This window comes from Montipora foliosa, chromosome 2 (assembly GCF_036669935.1).
Source record: "Montipora foliosa isolate CH-2021 chromosome 2, ASM3666993v2, whole genome shotgun sequence".
Classification (NCBI taxonomy): Eukaryota; Metazoa; Cnidaria; class Anthozoa; order Scleractinia; family Acroporidae; genus Montipora; species Montipora foliosa.
Window position 1 is genome coordinate 59823333 of NC_090870.1, and position 25040 is coordinate 59848372.

The 25040-nt window shown below is 39.9% G+C and overlaps 3 protein-coding genes across 4 annotated transcripts in view; 1 reads left to right on the top strand and 2 right to left on the bottom strand.

The window, feature by feature from the left end:
- Positions 1-750: 750 nt before the first annotated feature.
- LOC137991031 (uncharacterized) lies at positions 751-1818 on the bottom strand. The gene has a single exon (XM_068836157.1). It carries the CDS (start codon positions 1513-1515, stop codon positions 751-753), a length of 765 nt encoding a protein of 254 aa, XP_068692258.1. The 5' UTR covers positions 1516-1818.
- Positions 1819-3297: 1479 nt separating this feature from the next.
- Positions 3298-5114, bottom strand: LOC137991032 (G-protein coupled receptor 84-like). Its single transcript, XM_068836158.1, has one exon. The coding sequence runs from the start codon at positions 5077-5079 to the stop codon at positions 4261-4263; it is 819 nt and encodes a 272-aa protein (XP_068692259.1). The 5' UTR covers positions 5080-5114; the 3' UTR covers positions 3298-4260.
- Positions 5115-12688: 7574 nt separating this feature from the next.
- Positions 12689-25040, top strand: part of LOC137993735 (uncharacterized) — a 29986-nt gene continuing 17634 nt past the window's right edge. The window contains exons 1-7 of one of the 2 annotated variants that reach the window (XM_068839726.1): positions 12689-12999; positions 18696-18738; positions 19738-19797; positions 20460-20531; positions 21573-21704; positions 22694-22779; positions 23694-23762. In XM_068839726.1, coding sequence (XP_068695827.1) covers positions 12802-12999; positions 18696-18738; positions 19738-19797; positions 20460-20531; positions 21573-21704; positions 22694-22779; positions 23694-23762 — 660 coding nt within the window. In that variant the 5' untranslated portion in view covers positions 12689-12801. The remainder of the gene's footprint in view (positions 13000-18695; positions 18739-19737; positions 19798-20459; positions 20532-21572; positions 21705-22693; positions 22780-23693; positions 23763-25040) is intronic. The other variant, XM_068839727.1, reaches the window with a different exon arrangement.

The following is a 25040-nucleotide window of genomic DNA, read 5'->3' on the forward strand; positions in this document are numbered from 1 at the left end:
TAAGCACAAGAGAAGCGTAAGAGCCGTACGAGGCGATAGCCGAGTGCGACTCTAGCTTCTTGAGTGCTTAGCAAACCTCCCAAGTGCGTCCATAACTCGATAGTTGCACGCTGGACGCTTACCATTTCTTTTATAACATGAAGACTTATCATATCGGGTGAAAATATTTATTGAATCTTTTAGTGTTACATGAAGTCAAAACCATGATCAACCGCGCGAAAATGTTCATTCAAAAAACTGACAAAGCTACACATCAACATTTTACTTGGATCGCAGTGAGTTCATTCATTCTGTTTTATCGATCTCGGGACAACAAGCAACTTAAAACTGCACAGTTAACTTTCGTACAGTATTCAACTCGCAACGAACAAGACATGCTAAGGTAATTTTAATTGATCGTCTCACATAGTTAATCTTAAGTCTGCTGCGATCGGTTGAAAACAAACTGCACGGTTTGAATTGTGCAATTTTGAAAAAGTGGTGCCGCTTCCCTTGCAACCTGTAAAGGATGTATTTCTTGATTTGCTTTTTGCCGTAAACCACTGCTCACTTCCACTGTGGATTGCACTTGGGAAGCTGCGGTTACACAACTAGTGCTCAGAGCCGATAGCGCCCTGGACAACACACCACTGCAATTTTGAAGCTGTGAAACAGATGGTGGACAGTTGTAATGTGAAAGGGATTGCTCGTTTCGATGGCCTGAAATTGACATGATATTTCGATTGGGGACGCCAGCATTGGACCACAGGGTTATGGCCGTAGCTCGGATGCTGTGGTTGTGTATATCTTAGACAAACCGGCCGCTTCGCTGATTTTCTTCATCATGTTTGCGAGAGTGTTTACGCCAAGGGGCCTTTGTTCGAACCACACATCTTCTTCGGGACTGAAATTTGCCTTTGGGTACTGGAAAAATGAACTGCAATTCGGGTTAACCTTTTCAAGGTAGAGCTTTAAAGCCTTATAGCCATCGAATTGGTCTGCAGTTTCGTACATCCTTGCTTCTTTTTCGTTACTGGGTTTGTCACTGACCCCACCTGGATGGTTCTTCGAAGATTCATTATGTGCCATGGTTGCGAATTTTCTCCCGGCTGCATCAACGACAAACTTGAAGCTGTTGATAGTAAGAGCTCGCTGTCCTTCACGTCCTCTTCGGCAAAAGTAAAGGACAATGTGGAACCAGACATTTCTTAAAAGTGAGAGTGGGGAAGAAAGAGAAAAGACTCCGCTGGTTTTGAGCTGTCTGAGATGTTGTTCTTCAATAGCAGGTTTGTGGGTTACGTTTTCCTTTCCACTTCTTCTCAAATTAAAAAGTTGCGCATCTAACATCTGGTTTGACCGGAAAAATGTGGGGTCACTTGCTAGCTGAAGTCCTTTGCTGTGAGGAGGAGCGTTGAGATATCTTTCGATTCCGTGTCTGAACCCAAGCAGGGTTGATTTACTGTATGGCTCTCCTTTTTGTGTTCGTGCTTCGGCGTAAAATCGCCTGAGATTCTGGTCCAGCTGACCCTTTGTCATGTTTTCAAGAGGTGTTTGTATAGCTTTCTCTGAGCACCAGCCTAAAGTTGAAAATATGAATGGCCTCACTGAAAAATATGGTCTTTTTAACTGTTTTGTTATTAATTATTGTAAAATAAAGAAAGCAAGGAAAATTTTAAAGATGTAAACAGTTGGATGCTCATTAGCGCTGTCCTTGCCAGATAAAACTTTAATATCTCCGAGCATTAATTTCATGCTCAGTAGAACTTTTTTTTTTTTTTTAAGTAAGATTACACTTGAACAGATGCATGCATTTAATTAATATGTACGACTTGAAGTGGGACTAAAACTAATAAGAAGCTAATCTAAAAACTGCGTGCAACGTTTGCTCGCCGAAAACATTCAAATGGCTTTCTAGGCCAGAAATATTTTTTCTGAAAGATTGTGCGGAGTGTTTTTTTACTGTAGCCAAATCGCTAAAAAGCAACTTTAAAATATTACTTCTATACATACTCACCTCGAAAGGTTGATACGGACCAATTTGTTGATTTTTTCGTCTTGTCGGAGTGCCTTTTTTCGATAAGATCATTAAGCTCCCGCTCGCTTAAATTAGCGAATCTTTTCACCTTACGTGGTGGCTCGTCAAGGATGTTGAGCTCAAAGTTGGGAAATTCATCGGAATTGTTTTCGTCGTGTCCAGAAGATTTTTCCATAATTAAGCGAAGTAAAAAAACAAAAATTATCTTGTGAAAACTTGCAACATGGCGAAAAAAAAAGTTGGCGGCAAATGGTCTTACGGAATACTTGACGTCAGCGTGCAACCCACTCGGAAATGGATCGCACTTATTAGCCAATCAGAGCGCTTGCTTGCTTGAAGGCATGTTATAATGCTTAATTAAGCATTTACATCGATATCGACACAAAATAGGTAAGTGGATGACCGTCTCCGAGCTCCTCACAATCTTACATTTTAAATTAATTAACTCACTCGATCTCAACAACAGTCGATAACCCCACATGGCGATATGGCTCTCAGACAGTAATGCGGGCCGTATGCTACAGTGTGGCCCGCTGTACGGTCCGCTTAAGTTGAACTTTTGATGCGATTTTTCAATGCTGATTACGCACAATCATCTTGTGAAACTGTTTGTATCTTGTAAGCAACTATTTCAAAATATTTTTACGCAAGCCAATAATTTGTGGCAGTTGAACGTTCCGCTGGAATTCGACTTGTTTCCTTTCCCTGAGCGCCTTATTACGACCTTAGAAATATAAATATATTTTTCTTGTAGCTGGCTGCCCAGTATCCCTGCTGTAACCTGCTTTTTTTTTTCTTTTGAGGGGAGGGGGTGGGGGGGGGGGGGGTAAATATATGGGGTTGTTGTTGTTGGGAACTTTTCGGTAATTACTAAGCATCCACCACGAAAGTCTTTTAAGTGATCCCTCGAGTTTGACAGAGCTTCTGATATTTTTTTCCTCTTCGAGTTTAGACTCAGAACTGAGGAAATGAACTGAAGTCTCGCTGCTGAAACACGCAGATGCAGAATAAATATTTTTCTTGGTATACATTCCTTTTGTCGATAATTTTTTAGGTAAGATCACCCTCATTGTCAATCATCGTAATACTCTCTGAACATAAGTTATCTTTTACTGAGCAAGTAGTCACCAAAGAAACCTGGGTAAAGGCCTCCTAAAATGGAAAATGTAAGAAGCCAACACTTTAATGATCTGCGACAGGTTTTCTGTTGCCACAGAAGCTATATGAGAAGTGGTAGAGAAATGTGATGACGAGATACATTTTGCGAAATTGGTAGTTATTTATTCACCACGTCACTACCATTATTTTCAGGGTCAAGGTATGGAGGCGTATTTTTCATGCGGATTCTTTGGGGCAGAAATCCTGCATCGGCTATCAAATGGGTTTGTCGTGAGCGGTACCGAATGCAAATTGTTCTTTATGGCTTTGTAAATAACCAGCTGCTGTTTGCCTTGTTCCAGTTGGGCTTCATCCTTTGTGTTTATTTAAATTCTTGCTTCCAATAAACGGCCTCACGAGCTAAGGTTTGAGAATGCCAACTTTTAAATCCAATAAAATGCTTCAGGCCTTAAATAGAACTGAAGCCATTGCACACAATGTGCCCAGGGAAAGGACCATCAAGGCAGGTACGAATAAATACGAAATATTAACCTGAATTTCTATCATTTGATTGTGTTCAATCGGTGAAGAGACTAATGTTGATAATACTTGCTAAACTAAATAAATGCTTTGACCAAAAATTAAAATTACACCATTGACCGGCGGGTTAGGGTATCTTCCCCTTCTTTTCATTGACCAAATTGCCAAATTTGCTTCTTGTGAAACGCGATTTGTCTCACAGTCAAATTTTAATTGGTCTTTTTTTCTTTTTAAAATTAAATCCAAGAGACAAGTACAGCTACGACTGAGATTGTCGTTCGCAAATGAAACCGGTTCGCATCACAGGCAAAACGAAGCTATAACTGTTTCATGTCGTTTTGAATCTAAGATTTGCATTAGTTGTCTTCTTAATCCAACTCGCTGTATAAAGGGCAAAAGCAATTAAGAAATGAGAATCGTGTGCTCATGTTCTCGACACGACTTCAAATTTGGTCGATTGATTCGTATTGCTGTTTTACAATGGACGACCTCAAAATGTTCTACTATCAGAATTTATAATAATCATAATAATAATCATGATAGTGATAATGATTACGATTATACCCTTTTTGTGGTTGGGTCGTGTTATCGTCGCTATCTTCCTTGCGTCAGTTCCCTAATAAAGTGATCCTGCTTCTAATCGCCCTTCTCAGTTGTTGACTGCGCCAAATAACAATACAAGGAGACAGTGTTGAGCAAGAAAACAGCAGGGTGTAAGTCCAAATTCTCCTGTTGTCCCTTGCATCCTTTGGACTCACAATGTCAAGCAAAACATCGGGTAAGAAACACAGCAATGTTGTCCCCACAAGGATGGCGGATGTCACAGCGGCAGCGCTCTCTTGCTGCATGGTGGCTGCCTGGAACTGATAATTTACTGACCCCACCTGCTCCGCGATCTGACTATGTTTTCGCTTGGATATCCACATGATCCTCAAATAAGTAAGTATCAAGAAAATCATCATTGCTGAGTGAAAGTATGCTTCGCCTGCTTCTCCAGGAAGAGACGGCACAAAGACCACGCCAATAATAACAGCAGCAATCCATGTCGAAACTATCCAGATTGAAATTTTCTTACGTGATAATTGCAAAAGATGATGAAAGGGTTGCGACAAAGCCCTCATTCTGTGGTATGTTATGGTAATGAGGTTACAAAGTACTGCGTGGAGACCGACAAACGCTACGATTTCGAAAGTTACGAGGAAACTTCTGCTAGTAGTTCCTTTCCAAAGATAGTAGACGTATATTGGTTGAGCAAAAAGACAGTTGATTAAGTTCGCTAAGGTCAGAGACACGATCAACAAATTCAGGCCCTTTTGAAGCTCTCCATCCCTTAGAATTACGTCAGTTACAAGAATATTTACTACGCTCCCAGAAAAGGCAAAAAATGAGTTAATAACACAAAGGGAAAAGGTTCTTGCCGTTTGCATTATTAGTGCAGGTGCTTGATCGATATTTTGAAACACGAGCGCGTGTACAGTGGTTTTTTTTTTTGTTATCTTTAAGCTTTTGCCCAATCCCTGTTTAAATATATTATTTATTCAACATGACGTCCTGAATTTGAAGATTTTGCATTTTAATATTGATAACTTGTGACAAGGACAGAGAATTTTTCATTGTAAGACAATATTTTTGGCCGCGGAAACTAGATATTATGCGGACATTAAATGTAGCCCGGTATGAACAAGAAAGACACGTTTGGAAAGCCCAACCCAGAGTGAACCGAACTCAAATATAGCATAAGGATATTTTACGCTTCGATTGATTGTTTCTTGGCGTTTTCAGTTTGTCAAGTGAGTTGACGTGTCTTGGTCCAGGTGTCAAGCAGAAAAATAAATGTCAATCATAGAATGAAATACGCCTACGAAACAATGATTGCAGTATGCATTTACAGAAGTTTATGATATGTAAGTAATCGAAGTGACGAAAAATACACAGCTCTTCTGATGCTTTTAAAATAACTGCCTCGTTATTAAAACAAGTTTCGCGTCTTCTTTTGATCTTCCTGTTGTCAAAATTTACGCAAGGTCCTTACACTTTTATTTATGAATATGATTGATTTATTTGAAAGGTCACAAAGAAAAAAGAATCCACGGATAAATAACATTGAGATTCAGTGCCAGACTTGAATTAACGAGTTACAGTCGCAAAATAATTGTGCTTTTATGTTGCCTTAACTCAGAGTCACAGAAGAAGTTATGTCTTATTGATTAGTTCAATCCTCAGATATACGTATAAGACAGAGAAATCAATGTAAGCACCCTTGCTTGTGTCTGGCACGCGCTTTCCTTTCACCTACATTTAAATTGCAATTAAAACGACAGTCATGCTTGAACCGTTCCGAGAGCAAATAAGAAAAAAAACACCCTTTATTAACTTTTATTATACTATGCAAAGTCATTTGCATATAATAATAATAATATGCCCTGGGAATATGAAGATTATGAATATAAATTACGACATTGGTCCCACCCCGTACTCTGTACTCTAGACCGCCGTTTGGATTAGATCTTGCTGCTTAGCTGGCACTCCAAAAACTCGTTTCATTTCTTCATAGCTGAATAAGTGCTCGCGAAATGATTTCCGCACAGGTCCCTACTTCATTATGCATGCAGAATAAATTAATTATTCATTCGCGCTATTGTTTTGTAGAACAATACGTACACCCAAGAGAACCGAATATATACATGGGTAATTTGTACTTACGCTATGAATAAAAACGGATCTCATTTTTCCTCTCCCTCCATCTCTCTCTTCTTTCCCTTCATCGCCCACACCGTTACTCGTTTTTGTCCCAGCTTTCCTTTTTCTATCCCTTCGTCTTGTTCTTATTTCCAGACCCCGCTAGGCTTTTTCTACCATTTTATCCCATGATATGTCACTGGCAGCTTGCCTTGAACTCCCACCCACTGTAAACCTCTGGATTACTTGTCCCTGTTCTTTACCACTGAGATAACGTGTCAAGTTGCTAATTCACACTTTGAAAATGATATTTACTTCAAAATGCTCTGTCGTATATGCAAAATTCAAAGTTCCCGAGAAAAGCAAGCTACAAATATTATGTTCTTCGTTCCTTAAAGCATGGATCGAGACCAGCAAACATTGTGATCAAAATATCAGGCAAATTTCAACTATAGCTAAATAACTGAGTAACAATCCCGCGATAATCATGCTTCAGCCAAGCATCAAGACAGCAAGCCATGATATACATGTAATATACCTCGTTCTTTAAACCACTCACCCGACACAAGCAGACAATAATCCAACCTCGGGTAATTTTATCGAATTTGTTATCGCTTAACCAGGACCGCTTAAAAGGAACAATCATTTTGCATTTGTTGAACTTGTTCTTGAACAAACAATTTTTCAAATGTGAAGTTCAACGTCAAGCTAACTTCTTCCGAATTTCCGATGTGGTTGCTATACTTTACAAATACAATTATAGAATTATTCGATAAGTACCTTGGTTTAAAGCTTCATATATAAAGTTTCAGTTTACACATTTCTCCTTTTTTGCTACGACTTGCTCATTTTTTTGAATAAGCACTCTCACGAGATCGTGTGAAGAAGAAAGCACTCGTTTACTGATTAAGCCTAAGCGATCGTTTCGGTGATTAGGCCTTAGCATTCTCGTAAAATTTTAGCTTTCATTTTGCTGTTCAGTTAACTGCACTTTTCACGAGATCGTGTGAAGAAGAAAGCATTCGTTTACTGATTAAGCCTAGTAAACACTCGCTTCAGTGATTAGGCCTTTAGGCAAGAGAACACGACAGAAGCAAGAAAGGAAACAAAATGGCGGATCCTCGATACCGGTGCCCATGGCATTGTGGATTTTTCACAAGCTCCTACCCAGACCCCGGGGAATCATCACCTCATAATGAAGAACGCACCGCATATAACGACAAAAGCACCTCATATAATGATGACAAACAAAGCACCGCATATAATGTCAAAACTACTTCATATAATGACACAACCACCACATAGAACGACGAAAGCACTGCATATCATTAGAAAAGTACCACATATAATGACGAAAGTACCGCATATAATAAGAAAAGCAGTGCGTATATTGTGAAAGGCACCGCATATTATGTAAAATGCACGGCATATAACGTAAAATGCACCACATATAATTAAAGAGGTTGACATAAGACAGTGTTGGCGTTCCATAAGAAAGCACTCGTTTACTGATTAAGCCTAAGCGCTCGTTTCAGTGATTAGGCCAAAGCACTCTTGCGAAATTTTGCGGTTAGAAGTTTACTTAGGGAGGGGTGGTATTTTCGACTGCGTATCCGCGTATCCACTTCACAATATACTTAGAAGTTTGCTTGGGGAGGGGTGGTATTTCCGACTGCACATACGCGTATCCGCGTATCCACTTCACAACATACTACTTAGAAGTTTACTTGGGGAGGGGTGGTACTTTCGACTGCGTATCCGCGTATCCGCGTATCCACTTCACAATATACCTAGAAGTTTACTTGGGGAGGGGTGGTATTTTCGACTGCGTATCCGCGTAGCCGCGTATCCACTTCACAATATACCTAGAGGTTTACTTGGGGATGGGTGGTATTTTTGACTGCGTATCCGCGTATCCGCGTATCCACTTCACAATATACCAAGAAGTTTACTTGGGGAGGAGTGGTATTTTCCCCTGCGTATCCGCGTATCCACTTGACAACATACTACTTAGAAGTTTACTTGGGGAGGGGTGGTACTTTCGACTGCGTATCCGCGTATCCAGCCTTTTCAGAGGTGCAGCTTCAAAATGGCAGGGTATTCTGCAGTTACTCCGGAAATTGTCCCTGCTTTATAGCCTTTCCAGACTTGTGCATAGAGTGGTGCAAAGAAAACAATTTACTTTCGTCTTCCGTGTCCAAAACCTGTGTGAAAAGGCAGTCAGTTGGACAAAGTGCCGCATCGGGAGATGGATCTGTTTCGTGATGCTCAAGAAAAAACTGCAATGGATAGCCTTCAATCCGCCAGAACACATATTAATTTTCTGACCGTAAACGTTCCTTGAAAAACTATTAGCCCTAGCTACCTGTGGCCGGAAAGTTTACAACTGCCTACAAGACAAGGGCTAACATCATCTCACAGTTAACCATCGCCTAAACTTCGTCGACCCAGACAAACACAGCACACAGCAGGGCATTGAAAAGACATGATAGGGAGTGAAACGAAGTATGCCTCGTACGGGAACATCCATGGATCTCTACCAAAGTTATTTACTTGGAATTACCTTTAAGCATATTGCCGATCTCTGCAAAGAGCGATAAATCGCAAAATCCCACTAAATGCACCGTTCGTGATCCTGAATATAGGAAAGGAAGAAAATATACACTTTGCAGTGTCTCGGCGAATTTTTAAGCAGACAGGAAGAACAATTTCACGATAAAAAAAAGCAGGTAGCCATTAAATTTCTTATGACAGTACTTTTATTTGGTTTGTTTGCTATGTTTGCGAATCTGAACCCTATTACAACGATTGCTTGAGACTCCACTTCTTGCGCTTATTCTAAAACTGAAAAATGGGTAAAATTGCAGGAAAAGTGCCGAAATTTGCAGGAAAAACTGTTCGATTTTCCGTATTTCAGACAGAAGTTCGAGCGGCTTTTTTTAAGTCCATATAGACTAACAAAAAAAAACTCTAACAAGAAAGAACAAAGCGCCAGAGTCCCAAAGGACGTCTATTGTTATCGCTATTGTTTTCTTGAAACAAAGGAGTGTATGCATAATGAAGTAGGGACCTGTTCGGAAATCTTGCCGTGCTCGCTCCTCCGGCGCCAGGCCAAGTGTTAGATGTTTTTAATATCATTCCGGCTCCAGCAGCACCAGCTCCGTTGCTACCAGTTTAGGAGCCTGTCCCTGCAGTTCCAGTAGCTCAAATAGAAAACTGGCTTCCCGCTGCGGCCAACAACGTGGCCCAGAACGCAGCGCCTGAGGTAACTAGTAACTCCGAATTTCAATCTCTAGCTTGCTTTTTTAGTTGGGTTTTAGTTCACGTGTTTCGTATCGATTTTATTTGGCCGTCACAGTTGGTTTGGCTCTCATGGCGATAGTAGTTTTCTGTTGTTCTCGAGTTTCTTCTTACCTTTTGTAGCTCGTTAGCGTTATATCGTCTTTGATGAATGCAACTCAGTGTTATTGTAATTTCATATTTGCGTTATGGCCACAGGTAACCCAGGCTCACTGTGTGCGTCACGTAGGTATTAAAATATAGAGAACATATGAGGCGAAGCTTAGGTCTGAAAATTTGCTAGAAAATGGTAATCAAAATCGATAAAACTTACCATGTGGTGAACTGTTGTTGTCTTTAATACGTACACGAAGTTTCGGGGAAAATGGTCCCCGTTCACCTTCCTTCATAATATAGTGACAAGGTAGGAGACGGAAGCCAGCGTCGGGACTCCGATCGACCCAAAACAAGCACGATTTTTTCCGCGAAAATCAAATCCAGTCGCTAAATAAACACGCCAGGTTCGTGGAATAGGAATTTCTCTAAACCATGAATCCACTGAAGCATCTCCAGGTAGCAACGCGGAGCCACCAGACTCCGTAAAACTTGTAAGTTAACCTGCTACAATGGCGGCCAGAAAGCGTGGTACTCACGAAGTGCCCAATTCAAAATGGCACTGAACTCTGGACGCCTGGTGACAAGTATAATAAGTCTCCCTCGAGGGAGGGGAGTCCCAAATTGCTAAAAACAAAACTCAGTGAGCAATTTGGGACTCCCCTCCCTCGAGGGAGACTTATTATACTCGTCACCAGGCGTCCAGAGTTCAGTGCCATTTTGAATTGGGCACTTCGTGAGTACCACGCTTTCTGGCCGCCATTTTAGCAGGTTAACTTACAAGTTTTACGGAGTCTGGTGGCTCCGCGTTGCTACCTGGAGATGCTTCAGTGGATTCGTGGTTTAGAGAAATTCCTATTCCACGAACCTGGCGTGTTTATTTAGCGACTGGATTTGATTTTCGCGGAAAAAATCGTGCTTGTTTTGGGTCGATCGGAGTCCCGACGCTGGCTTCCGTCTCCTACCTTGTCACTATATACTATGAAGGAAGGTGAACGGGGACCATTTTCCCCGAAACTTCGTGTACGTATTAAAGACAACAACAGCTCACCACATGGTAAGTTTTATCGATTTTGATTACCATTTTCTAGCAAATTTTCAGACCTAAACTTCCCCTCATATGTTCTCTATATTTTAATACCTACGTGACGCACACAGTGAGCCTGGGTTACCTGTGTTATGGCATGCAATAATTTGACCTTGCTATCTTAGAATAAAAGGGTAGACCTGTGTGGTAACAGTGCATACTATGGTCCGATGTGGCAAATAAACCTGTGACAAAATAGACCAGTGCGAAAAATGGTCCTGTGTGGCGATTATAGTCGTGTGCGGCAGGAGAGGTATGCAACAATTTTTTGCCTTATTGGTAAAAAGGGAAAATTGGATCTTGAACCAAAAAAAAACAAAAGAAGAGAGACCGAGAGCTCCTGTGGGAAATAGACTGGTGTGGCATTTTTTCATCTTCTCTGGCGAAAAAAAAATAAAAAATCCTGTGTGGTAACAAAGCATACAATGGTCCTATGTGGCAAATAAACCTGTGACAACATAGACCTGTGAGAAAAATTGTCCGGTGTGGCGATCAGTCCTGTGTGGCAAGTGAGGTATGCAACATTTTAACCTTCCTTGGTAAAAAGAGAGAGAACTCTGTGGGGAATAGACCTATGTGGCGTTTAGGCCTGCGTGGCGAGTGAGCCTTTGCAACATGATCACCTTCTTTGCTAGAAGAAAGAAAATGGACCTGTGGGAATAGTTCTGTCCAGCAATAATGCCCGGAGCTGTTGATTCTTGGTGACTGGAAATACATTTTTTCTCTTCTCTCTTTTTAAAAGAAGGAACTTGTGTGCATAGAAGACGTCCTATGCCATATATCACAAGTCGACCAGTTTCTTGGATCTGATTATCCTGTTTGGTTTCTTTATACTTTAAATTCCAATTGGTGGCGAGTAACTCATATTGGTTTACCGTTTCTCTCGGTGACCAGTAGACCTTCTGTTCCAGGGGTTGTGAAGTTGCTCCCTCCTGATTGGGAATCCAATTTCTTTTTGTTTTTTCTTCGACTACAGTTTTCTCGGTTTTGTAAATTAATTGGCCTTCAATAATTTTCTGCTCTTGTTTAGGGCCCTGCGAGAAAGTAACAAAGAGTCGAACAGTATCAGCTTCCATCCTAAATCTATGAAACTGGCTCGACATAAATGGGATTCCCATTCAGGGGAAAGAGAAACTTACTAGAAGTTGGGAAGATGTCTTTTATTCCAAAGAGAAACTAGATCTGAAGAATTCGTCTTAGAGATCCAAACCAGTTTGCACAATGATCGCCACTAGGCATATTTCCAACATTATTTGAATTGCTGAGTTTGGAAATAGGCCAAAAGGCAGCCCATACACACGTAAACACAACTGAAAAGGCTTTATTGAGTTATTTCCTCCAGATTTATTCCTATTTTTGTAATATTTTGAGACCATTTCACAATAAACTTTACGCAAGCAAGGAAGTTCATCAGCAAATTTTATCTCATATTTCACGGTTATCCATACAGAAACTTACACTTGCCACGTGCCAACATTGCCCAAACCAATTTCTGGTAAAACTGTGTCAAAAAGAGCGTTGATTTCTCTCCAAAATCGTTTTTTTGGACGTCGAATAAGTTTCCACTTGCAATGTTTGCCCCTGGCGCTCCCAGAACTCTTTGCGTATAAAGCACGGATCCAGTTACTGGCAAGCCATGCATAATTAAGTAAGGTCCAGCACGGAATTCTCATATATTAGACGCTTGTCTAAGGAGGGTTGTCTCGGGTACCTGAGACCATATAGTTTGCATTTTACACTGACCAACACGAAAATCCAACTGGAAATCCAACTCGAAAATCGAAAATCCAACTCGAAATCCTAACTCGGTAAATGGGCAACCTCGTGATTTTCGTCTTCATAAAAATGTCACGCGTCATGGGTTTACGTGTTAAATAACGTAATCGAAGTAAACAAGTGTGACTTATGTAAAATAATAAATATTTGCGGTTTGGTTGGTGCTGTTATCGGCAGGGTGAAAATTGTTTTCTCAATTCACCAAGCAACGATCATGCAGCGATCTCACTTCTATCACATTTTCCTTGGGTATGTTTTCCTATCCTTTGAAGCTCCACACCTTCGCAGCTCTGCTGTCGTTGTAAGCGGCAAGAAGCAAGGCTTTCAGCAATATCCAACATCGGTAAATCAGTGTCTGCAAAAGTGCTCAGCAGCCATAGATGCACGGAAGTCAATGATAAAGATTACTGAGGTAAGTTATTCCTTTCGGGGACGGTAAGCTGGGACCATTCATTTACTGAATCCGCCTCAAATAGTGCTCTGCAAGCACTCATTTTCTCCTTTTAAACGACTACGATAATGGAATCTATCTAATTCATTATGAGCAAGATTTATCCATAGCTCAGGCAACAGCTGGATCTAATTTAACGCTAATGGACCTTAACTTATGATTCTTGTTGTCGAATCCACTGTCGCACTTTGGCTTTTGTAGAATCTTAGAGAGAGATGAAAAAGCAGAACGCAATAAGCTATAACAACTTAAGTAATGATGTATTCTCGTTTGTTCCACGATGTGGTCACTAATGTGACTTTGATCGCAACGCACTGCTAATGGTTATCAGACTACAAGGCTACCTGATTACACACTGACTTCCAAAATTATTTTATTATGGCTTCCATTCTTAAAACCCTGACTAAAAATTGGATACTAATGAAAAGAATCGACGTTCTTGAAAAGAAAAAAGGACGTCTTCGAAAGCGCGACTTGATTTGATTATGGCAGATATATGATTGCCATCATACACATTATCTTGTCGCCGGCTAAGTAATATTCAGTAATAACAATCAGTTTAACTGTTGAAAACTAAAGCCCGGTTTGTCATCTCCTCAAAATGTATTTAAAAAAATTATAGACTCTGTGTGTTTGCCAGACAATGTCATCATCAACTGCGTGCGATTCGTGATTGTTATCATCACCGATCCCGATTACTGTTTTTAAAACACCGACAACTATACGCAAGGAATCATTTTGTCTCTTTGCTCACTGAGTAAAATAACTTATTTATCCATTACCGATGATTTGCTATGTTTATTACCAGAGTAAAATAAACATTTCTGCATATATGATGTAAGTCAAATTCTATTTAACAATACCCACACAGTAATGATGTTGAATGATAAAAATGCTGATAAGAGAGACTCATCCGCGATATACGTCATGTGGAATGATGTCAAAGCTCCACACTTGGAAATCTCAATTTCTCTGAACTTTAATAGTTATCCATCGCTATTGTTTGAGTGAGCTTAGCTTTATCTTGAATGGCGTCAGAATCAAAGGGGATTACTATTAATAATTCCCATCTTATTTAAGATTTAAGAAAACTGAACTGTCTGATATCGTCATAAACGTCTTCTCCTCTCCCAATGAGCTCTATCACAAATCTCTGACGCTGCATAACGAGAAATCTTGTCCACACTGTTTAATTAAATGCCATTTGATCGCCAAAGAAATAAGAAACATCTGTTCAAAATGGTGATTTTCTTAAACTTACTACACTACTACACTACTTGAAATTGTTGACGACCCCGCTGTATCAGCTGATCGTCTCAATTCTGATTTAAATAAGATTGCTGTTTCGGCTGATAAATGGTTGGTAACCATGAATCCTGTTAAATCTCGTGATGTTGTATTTTCTCTGAAGCGTAATGAACAAGTTCACCCTCCTCTATTTCTCAACTCCAATGTCGTCAAAGATGCTGAGTCTCATACTCACTTGAGTTTAACTTTGCAGAGTAGCATGTCGTGGAGAAATCATATAGTTCATGTGTTTGAGAAAGCTTCAAAGCGACTTAACCTGTTAAAATTTGTCAAATACCGAGTTGACCGTTCCACATTAACATCCTTGTATAAGAGTCTAATCAGACCACTTATGGAATATGGAAATGTTATTTGGAACAACTGTTATGATTGCGACTCAACTCTACTTGATAGCGTTCAACATGAAGCTGCAAGGTTGGTAACAGGAGCCATTAAAGGAACCCGTTCTGAAAGGATATACAAGGAACTTGCTTGGGAGTCTCTGAGTAGCAGAAGGAAATGACATCCGCTAAGCCAATTTTACAAAATTGTAAAGAATCTTGCACCTTACTATTTAAGTGAGCTACGTCCAAAACTATCTAGTGACCGTACACATTATCGTCTTAGGTCAAGGGAAAACTTAACACAATTTTCATGTAGAACTTTTGGCTTTCAAAAGTCTTTCTTTCCATCCGCTATCACTGGCTGGAATTCTCTGGACCTAGATGTTCGAAACTCTGTATCTCTTCCCACTTTTAAAGCTAAATTAAGGTCAACTCTCTTTCCCCATATTTATAATAAGTTATTTGATTTTTCTTTTTCAAGGAGGGCATCTATTGATCACACCCGCCTTAGACTTGGTTTCTCTTGTCCAAGAGAATATTTGTTTAAAATTTACCGTTGTGCATCGCCTATTTGCGAGTACAGTCTTGAATCTGAATCGGTGAAACACTTCTTTTTGGTTTGCCCCAGGTATGCCGCTCAACGTAATGCCCTCCTTGCCTCTGCTGCTAGTATTCTCGGTGAAACGTGGTCATCGAGCAGCGATTCTAGGAAAATTAATTTTTTTTATCTGTAAATTATGATATCAACTGTGCTTTATTTCGTGAAGTCCAGAGTTTTATAATCAATACTAATCGCTTTTCGATTGCCACTGTTTGACTGTTGAATTAATATATTTCTAGTCATGTAACTTTTAATTAGTACAAATTGCTTTTCGTTGGCCACTGTCTGTTTGTTAAAAAAATATATCTTTAGTGATGTCAATTTTTTTGTTGTAATCTTGTGTGTTGTGTGTCTGTGTGTTTTGAGTGTAAGCCTGATTACTGCATTATTGTGAGCCCCCTTGATAAGCCAAGGTGCTTTTGGGGCAAACAATGGTTAATATGATTAAATTAAAAAATAATAATAAATAAATAAATGGTTATTTTGTACTGACATGTACAACATAGTTTCAACGTAGTTTCAAGGCAGACAGTACTAGAAAATACGACGCTTGGTATTTTATATGGGCTTTATTGAGTTAATGCTGCATAATCACTTAAAACAACACCATCGCTTTGGCGACGCGAAGAGGAAGCTGGGTTTTCTTCACAGTAAGAAATGTTTTCCAGCTTGTTCCTCTGCCGAAGATCTTGCTAATAAATTTGTCACCGTTTTTGAGGTCAAAACACTAACATCAGAAGCGAACGTGTTTCTCCTGTGATGCCTGAATTCTTCTACCGTCTGGATACTTTCACCCTCAGTTGAGGGTCCATTACCCAGTCCCCTACCTAATTGTGGTCCCAATTAGCAACTCCCAGTACTTGTTTGCACTAGGCTGATACGAATAATGAATTAAAAGCACCGACTGAGGCCATTTGAATACACGTACCTTCCGGGTTGGAAGAAAATAAGCGCATGTCATTCCATCGACCATAAAAAGCTGACCTTGTGGTAGTCTAAAAACTTGGTTGCGGGTGTCATGTTATCATGCCCAGCGCTCGCGCGGTAATTTTAGCGGACCTCGCGCTTGCGCACAGTTTTGAACAAGAAGCACATGTCGAAGTGTGAAAGCCATTTTAGAAATACATTTTCCGATATCAATTATGCACAAAGAATTATTTGGAACAATAAGGACATTAGAATAGACAATAGATCAGTCTTTTATAAATTGTACTATGAAAACGGGATTGTTTACATATGTGACTTGATATTTGAATCCGACAATAAGCAGTCTTATGATTTTTATAGACAAAAGGGTCTTAAAACAGATTTCCTGACATGGACAAGTTTAAGAGTATCAGTTCCGAAAGAACTTAGGTCGTGTGAATTGTTACCTGAAATGGACTCGGTAAATTTTAAACACAATGATATACAATTCGACGTTTACATGGCTAAGTGTAAGCATTTTTGTAAATTATTAATAACAGCTAAGGCTAAATTGCCTAATATGTTAAGAAACTAATCTCGGATTTTGACATCTCAAATTCTTTGGAGGAAATATATTCACTTCCACAAACCGTTGCCAGTGAAACGTATATTTGGTCCTTCCAATATAGAGTGCTTAATTATATATTGTATACAAATTCAAAACTTTTCAAAATAGATTGGTCGTTGAGTGATAAATGCACCTTCTGTGGCTCTTCAAAGGAAGAGTTGTATCACCTCCTTTTTGAATGCTCCCATGCGCAAATTTTTTGGAAAACATCCTCTTCTTGGTGGTTTGAACTTGTTAAGGAAAACATGACTGTGACTATAAAGGATATTATACTTGGGCTTCTAAATAGAACTGATATTATAAACTATCTTATAATTCTCGGAAAACTGTGTATTTGGGAATGTAGAAAAGCTGGCATTTACCCTGATTTTAATATCTTTCACGTGGAGGTCAAAACTGTCAAAACGGAAGTCCTTATTTTAAAAAGTGTACCTTTATTGATAGCACAGCCTTCACCGTCTCTGACACCACTTCGTTTCGGATCTTGAACAGAAGATAACAATAGACTGCATGTGCCTACTTGTTTCACAAGCTCAGTGGTGTTGAAACAATAACAGAATAACAATTTTTAATATCACTTATTAGCATAGGCTAAAACACTGGATAGCGTTAAACGCGCGTACTGATTGGCCACTCAAACTCCCGATATCTTTTGCTATTCAACTCCGAGCAATTCGCGCGGAATTCGCGCCCGAAAATGTTGTAATCTTTGCAGGAATAAATGAGTTAAAATCATATTTTTTGTGCAATATATATGATCTTACTGTTTTAGTATATACTAACACAACTATTCACAGAAGTGTAGAGGTTTCTAGTGGTGGATATTTACTAATTATCACTATGGATCAGTAAACAATATTGCTTCCTCTCTGATGGAAGTGCTGTGGGGTTTACAAACATGTGCAAGATCTATATAGTGTTATTCTGTTGTTAGCTATAGCGCTCCCGAGCCACAAACAGTGCCTCTGTGCTGAGTTTTAAGTCTGTTTAAATTTCTTACTTTGTCAAAATTTGAGTCACCCAACTCCCTGAGAAACGGTCCGTACATCTTCTTTTCTCTTCAAGCTTTGTCTTCTTTTTGTTGTGCTTCTTTTCTAAATTACTCAGGTTTGAAAAGACTTTTAGCATTAACCAGCTCAGATACCTTTACCGCCTCATGTGACTCCCCACTACTCCACCACTCCTGTTCCTTGTTTTCCACACAGTGCTGTTCTTTTCACTATTTATACACTTCTCATGATCACGCCTCATTAGGCTGCTTCCAAATAAATCCGGTTGACATCACTTTGTGGGTGTAGTGCACCATACATAGTCATCCTGTCCAACTCCTTTAAGTCTTCTTTCACCATACACATTAAAACCGCTGCCCCAAACCCCAGTAACGCAACAACGATACTGCCGACGTGTTCATTGCCTTGCTTTTATGTCTTCCATTCCAAGATTGGCTTAAGTCGCCTTTCATCTTTATTCTTGAGCTCTTCTTTCATTCCTTCGTCCTTCACTCTATCTAATTCTAAAATCCACAAATGATTTGCACCCTTCTTGTTCCACTTCATTTTTTACCTAACGAGTTCAGTTCCTCCTTACCTCTGTTGGAAATCAAAACGCCACATTTCTACGGTAACTGTTATCGCCTCTTGAAAGTTCTTAGATCTTCTTCCTCCAAAGATCTAAGCCGTGATAAATCTCTATTTCATTAAAGTTACACCATCACGCAGTCTTAAAAAATCCACTGCTGGTTGCCCTTAGAGTGTTTCTACTTTTCTGCCTACTTTGGTTGCGAGTCAACTCGAACAAAGAGTACTCCTAACTGTATCCCTAACGCTATGATACGATACTGTTCACGGTTACACAGACAGTGCTAGTCACTGATATCTTTATTTTCAAACAGATGTCAAGTCTCAAGTCTTGTAGTGAGAAATGTCTTGGGAAGGGTGAGTATGATGTCTTGATCTTTAATCAAAGAAGTAAAGGGAAACGAAAGTAAGGTCAAAAAGTAATTAACAGAATTGACCAGATTGTACGAAACAAGCACTTTTAATAATAAATCAAGAAGTTTGGAATACGCGCTCGTCGATGTCATGCCCTCTCATTCGTTGAGTTACGTTACATAATCAGAAGTCCATATAACCAAGAAGTCTCGATCTTCGCTGGAATTCAACGTATCAGCTTACGGTAATATCGATTTTTTAAATCGCTTTGGACCAATCAAAAGAGTTTTGGTCATCAGGGCAAAGGGGATTGGCCAATATTTGGCGGGAACTGTTCTCTAAACTTCAATAATACCACGTAGACTGATGGGCCTAGACCAAACGAAAGAGATAAAAGGCCTCCTGTGTGAGGAGCAAGGGTTGCACAGTCGGTTAGTGCGCGGCCTTGGTGCATAAGGTCCTGAGTTCGATCCCCGTATCTGACATCCTTGTTTCGACTTCTTTCCTTTCAGTGTAGCCTAAGTAGCTTTAAATACTCTTAAAACGGAGCACTGATGGAAAGAGGGGGGTAAAATGAGCGCACCGTCAGCTTCCTGGGAGAGTACTCTCTAGAGAGTAAAGGAACTTCTGACGTTAAATAACGTGTACCTTTACCTTTATCTTTACCTTCCGACGTTACCAATTGATTTCAATGGAAATGAAATTACTATGTAAAGAAACGTATGGGGTTGGGTCATTTTAAATAACTGCCGTCAACGGTATTTACGCTTAGTTCGCAAACGTTTATTTCGCTGATCGATTGCGTGATTGTAATATCCCACACAGGTTTAAGCCCCGTATCCGCTCAACAACCTTCCCCCCCCCCCCCCCACACACACACACACCCCTCCTTCCCCCAATTAACAATGGAGAGAAAACAACCATGATAATAATAATAAAAAACAACAACAACAACAAATTAATACAACCGTTTGGCAAAGGGAATTTTTTTTCTGCTTTCAGGAATGCCTGCCTCATTAGGAACTCACCAGATCAAGCAATCTTTTAAAAGAATCAAAAGAGGTGACATGCGGTTTATACTCAGCTATCATTGACGGCGATATTAAAACATTTAAGTAATGGCACCAAAAGCGTATAAAAAGCCAATTTTGCGAACGTCTCGTTCAATACGATTTACCAACTTTGGTTTAATGATATTGAGTACCTTATACATTGTTTATTCATGTAAGGCAGTGTTGGGAAGCCAGACATATTCTTAAGAATGTCAGGACGTATGAACACACTAATCACGTCACGCGTACAGCTCTCAAGGGTTACGTTAAGAATTGTTTAGAATTTTTCTATTGAAATGACACAAAATTTGGCCTGTGATTTAGGAACACAAGTCGCAAGTCAAAGACAACATAACTGCATGGTCATCATTCTCTCCGGTCTCCAAACGTTGAGATTTTTTTAAGTCTGCACTTAGAACAATGACCTTTGACCTGCACTCACCGCGCATTAGCAGTAAAGGCCAATTTCTGAAGTCGTTGAAAATAACGCAGTAAGCTAGAAGTCCATGCTCCACGTAAGCAATCTCGATTATTATGATGAAAGGAATGGCGTCCTCTGCAGAAGATGTTGCATTCGCCCTTGCAGATAGCAAGTGAAACGCCCATAAAGATTTCCTGTTATAATAGTATCTAGAACTTTCTTTGCGTACGTTTCTTTTCCACTTTTTGTAGAAGCGTCTAATAACTCCTCAACAAGCGTAACGTATTTCGCTGGAAACTTGACGCGTTCAGAACAACCATACGGTACGTGATACAGAAAATGGTGTATGTACGAATAATTAAGGGGCCCACCTTCAACCGACAGGCATTGCGTGCCGCGGAACAATTTTCATCTTTAAAAATTCCGTCCATAGCTAAGATTCTTCCAATTAGATCGCTACGATAAGCAATGCAAATTTCCATAACAAAAACAAACGGTGGAAAAGCCTGTCGGTTGAAGGTGGGCCTTTAGGTATCCCGAGCCATAATGTCGTATGAAGTACGTTTCATTTGTAATGCCATATTTTGAAAAGAATATTTAACAAATAACAAGAAGTCTCTCCTGTGATCTGTTCTGCATGAAGCGGACAGAGCACGAAAGAGGTGTGGCGAAAATTTCAGATATACTCTCGTAAAGCACGCTAAAATCACAATCCTTGTTAGAATGGTTTGGAACATTTTTTTCACAAACCGAAAGTTAGTTCGTATTTTGACAAGCTAACAGATGAGTGCAAGCGGTTTTTTCAGTCTAAAATTGGCATCTAAATGCAACCTGCTCAGTAAAATCCGGGTGAACTTTGGCACACAAAAACCTGTGAGTGAACGATACTGTCACGGCAATTGTAAAACAAGCTGCTTACGCCTTAGTCTCTGAAAACCACGCCCCCAAACCCCGGGTCATGGCCGTCCAATTACGCTTGTTTTTTTTTTTAACTACGCATTTCTCCGGAGTACGGGTGCAGTAACAATTTGTTAAAACGCCAGCCTTGACAGAGTGGTACTGGGTCCTAGCGTAGAAAATCGTTCCGGCCTCAAATTGGCAAAGAAAACTGTTTTTTTCTTCTGAAAAATTCTCCCCATTGAAGTAACAGCAGCGAACAACGAGTGCTCTGAGATCATGTCCTCTCCCTATTATCCCTTGATGCCTCTCACGGGATGTCTAAAGAAAAGTACGCCTGATTGCAGGTTACTCCATCGGGGACTTTGCCCGCTGAATTAATTGAAATAAAGCATACTTAATTTTTTGACCGCTTACAACATATTGAGTCACAGACCATAACGTTTTGGATACGTTTGCATCTCCAGAATGCAGAGAGTGTCCAAGTTGCACCAATTTTGGAAATCCAACTGATTCCACAGGAGTAGTTATAACATTACATCAACTTCCCAAAACGGAGAGGTGTTATGCAAACGTCACGTGGGATGCCCTTGACAGCCGTAAGTCAGTTTTAGCCAAAAAATCCACGGTATATATAATTAGGATGAAATAATTTTCAAGTGAGTTTGCTGTAAAAGTACGTTTATGCCGCCATGTCACGCGTCACCAGTTGTTTTGAAATTTGAACCTACCGGTAGTATTTAAATCTGCGTGCCCGTTTTGAACTTCTCTCGAGATTCTTGAATTTCCGTGGAATATTCCTTGTTATATCAAAAATAGTTAGCTATGACCTTTCGTTTTATTATAAAAAGTGAAAGCTATTTCAAGCGTTTGATGAATTATTGTTCGGTACTTTTTTCGTAGAAACCTTCAGAAAAGTCTGAAGATGCCGTTCAAATCTCGTAAGCTCCAAAGAGGAATTTAGTCTTCTGGATACTGGTTATGCGTGACATAGCTCGACTGCAAGTGCTCTGCTTGACCTCGCGTCGAAATGGACGGAAGTTTCTTCGGTGCCAAATTTATCTTTGCATTATTGCTATTTTCATTCGCTGAACTTGTTCTTATTATGAAGTCTGCAGAAGTGCATGCCTGAAAGTTAGTTCGTTAGATTTAGGGACTAGCGATGGATTGGGGTTTCACTTCTTAAAGGTATCACATGATACCTTGAAAAAGTGGGTCTTCTCGCTATGAAGACCCACATTTTTATTTTATATACTACCCATTTTTTCTGATTGCAGAATTCCGAATTAGGGTGGCTATGTCATACGGATGAGACTTGAAGGTTTAAATAAACATATGCCCATAATTGGCACTGTTTAGGTTGCTAGGTAGCATGTGGAGCGGGCGTATTGTAGAGGGAAACGCTCAGTCCCCTGTGATTGGTCAATGTTAGTGAGTACACAGTGTTGATAGCGATTAGGGTTTGGAGATATTCTTATCCTCCAGTCACAGGTCGGTGCGATTTTTGTTTCTTAAATTGTTGTTATAGGGGTACAAAAACTTGCAAGGATTTTAATATCTGTTCTTTCAATTCCTTTTGATGATTTAGAAAGCGAGAGAGGATACTATATATATTACTCATTTCAAAATTTTGGACTATCAATTACCTCTATAAATTGCACGGAACTTAGGAAGGTAAGGAAGTTAAACGTTAAAGAGATAAATAATTTCTTTGTAACAAATATCTTCAGAGTACAATTGCAACTATAGTAGAACGATGTTGTTCCGAAGATATTGGTTGTCCTGTGCATCTGTGCACGAGCTTTTCTGAAGTCTGTAATGTTTACCTGTACTCGATGGAAAGTTTTGTCGATTAAATGTTGAAGTTTGAATTGCATATTTGTTCGGCCATGATTGTGAGCCGACCAAAACCCTGACGAACAGGTGTGCCTGATTAAGATCCTATTTAGCTAGGCTAAGCGGAAATTTAGTCTCGCTGGTCATGGTATAATTTTTGCGCAATTATACGCAAAAAGATAACGTGTAAAATGCAAAACACTTTATATTAAATGTGATAGAAATACTGAAAATAATTTAGAGGGAGACCCTTCCAACGAGCCCTTGTTCTCTCTCACTCACTCCCTCACTCTCTTGCACACCCATGCACTCATTCGTCCGTCCGCTCATTGATTTATTGATTCATTTCATCTTTCTTTCGTTTGTCCATTTGTTCATTGGACCGGGCAATCTTTGGATTACCAATTAAGTGTTTTAGAGTGGTTTTCAATTGAGTGTCGAAAGAAATTAGCGAATTGCTTTGGTTTATAATTACTTCACTCAGTGATTGGTTCAAAGTTCTCGCGCCACTTTTTCAACCAATCAGAAGTGAAACCAAAACCAATCATGGCTCGCGTGTGCACATTTTCCCACGCTTTGTGTCGCCAACGTGTAATTACTTCGAGTTTTCATTGGTTTACCGAATTGTGTCCGTCCTTTTTGATTGGCCAAAGTAATTACTTTGGTTTTGGTTTTACAACACTCATTTGAAAACCGCTCTAAGGCTGCCTTGACACTTAGTATTAACGTTGAGTTCTTGCTTTTGCTTTCAGGGCGTTAACCATTATATTATCGATAATTCTTCACACGGACTAACAGACTCGGCCACTGTCAAAGTTATTGTATGTACACCAAGAGATGACAAAGGAAGAGAACACATCCACCATGCATGGACCTCTTCTAATGATATATTTTTTTCAATCTAATTTAGCCCGGTGGTCATCATGCGCGAATATCTAAAGGAACACACCTGGCCCCAGTTGTTCAAACGATGGATAGTGCTATCCGCCGGATAAATCACTATCCACTGGATAACTCAATTGGTTTTGCTGGTGTTTATCCGCTGGATAGTGTTTTTTTTCCGGTGGATAGCGCTATCCATCGTTTGAACAACTGGGGCCTGAATGGTAGTTGTAACTATCTCATTAATTAAAATTCATGATCAACTTTCACAGCATTACGCGAAGCTTAAAATAGATTGAAAAAACTATCACAGGGCATGGGGATGTGTTGTCTCCCCTCGTCGTCTCTTATTAATTTACACTGATCAATGTCTAGAAGCTGCTCATTTGAAAAGATGTTACGATCGACTGGTGTTCCCTTTACAACGATGAAAATAACACATACAACGGCTACAGCTCCCCCTATTCTTGGCGAATAAGAAAAAACCTCTGAGAGAAGAATAACTAGTTCAAACCCCCGTTTGTGTAATAATATGGAATCGATGTGTGCTATTAAAGAATGCCGAACAACAGTTTGTTCTAAACTACAGAGTAAATATGTTGTCGGTACTAATACTGATAAAGTAGTAGATGGCTGCAGCTAACTTTGCATGTGTTGGATGACACCACGTCCGGCGAATCAGTACGGTAATCCCTGTTGCCAGCGCTTTTTTCCCTCGACGGCTGAATCTTGGAATTGGCAGATGAGCGACGTACTTCAGGGGGTCACTGCTCATCCGAAAACTTATCACTTGTTTCTGGGTCTGAGACAGTGTGAGCCCGTTTGAAAAATCCTAGCTACGCCCCTGTACTTCCCAGAATGGAATCGCCGTAGGATCGGCAAGGGGAAGTCAACCGAGGGATGGACTATCTCTAAACTCGAGCTTAATGACTAAAGGAAAGGCGCAAATCATAAAAAAATAAGAAGAATCACCCGTAAGTTTGCTGTATGTTATAAATAGCGAAAGGCAACTCCAAAACAACATAGTGCAAGGACTGTTTGGCACATAACATTTGCCCACATCGTCAATCCCTTTCATTCAAACAAGAATATTTCTGTCCATGTGGATGGTTTGCAACTAATCTCTAGACATATATAGATAACAATCTTGTAATGTACAATTGCTGGTGGAACAATAGGTATGGAACGCCAACACTGTCATATGTCTTTCTTTGTGT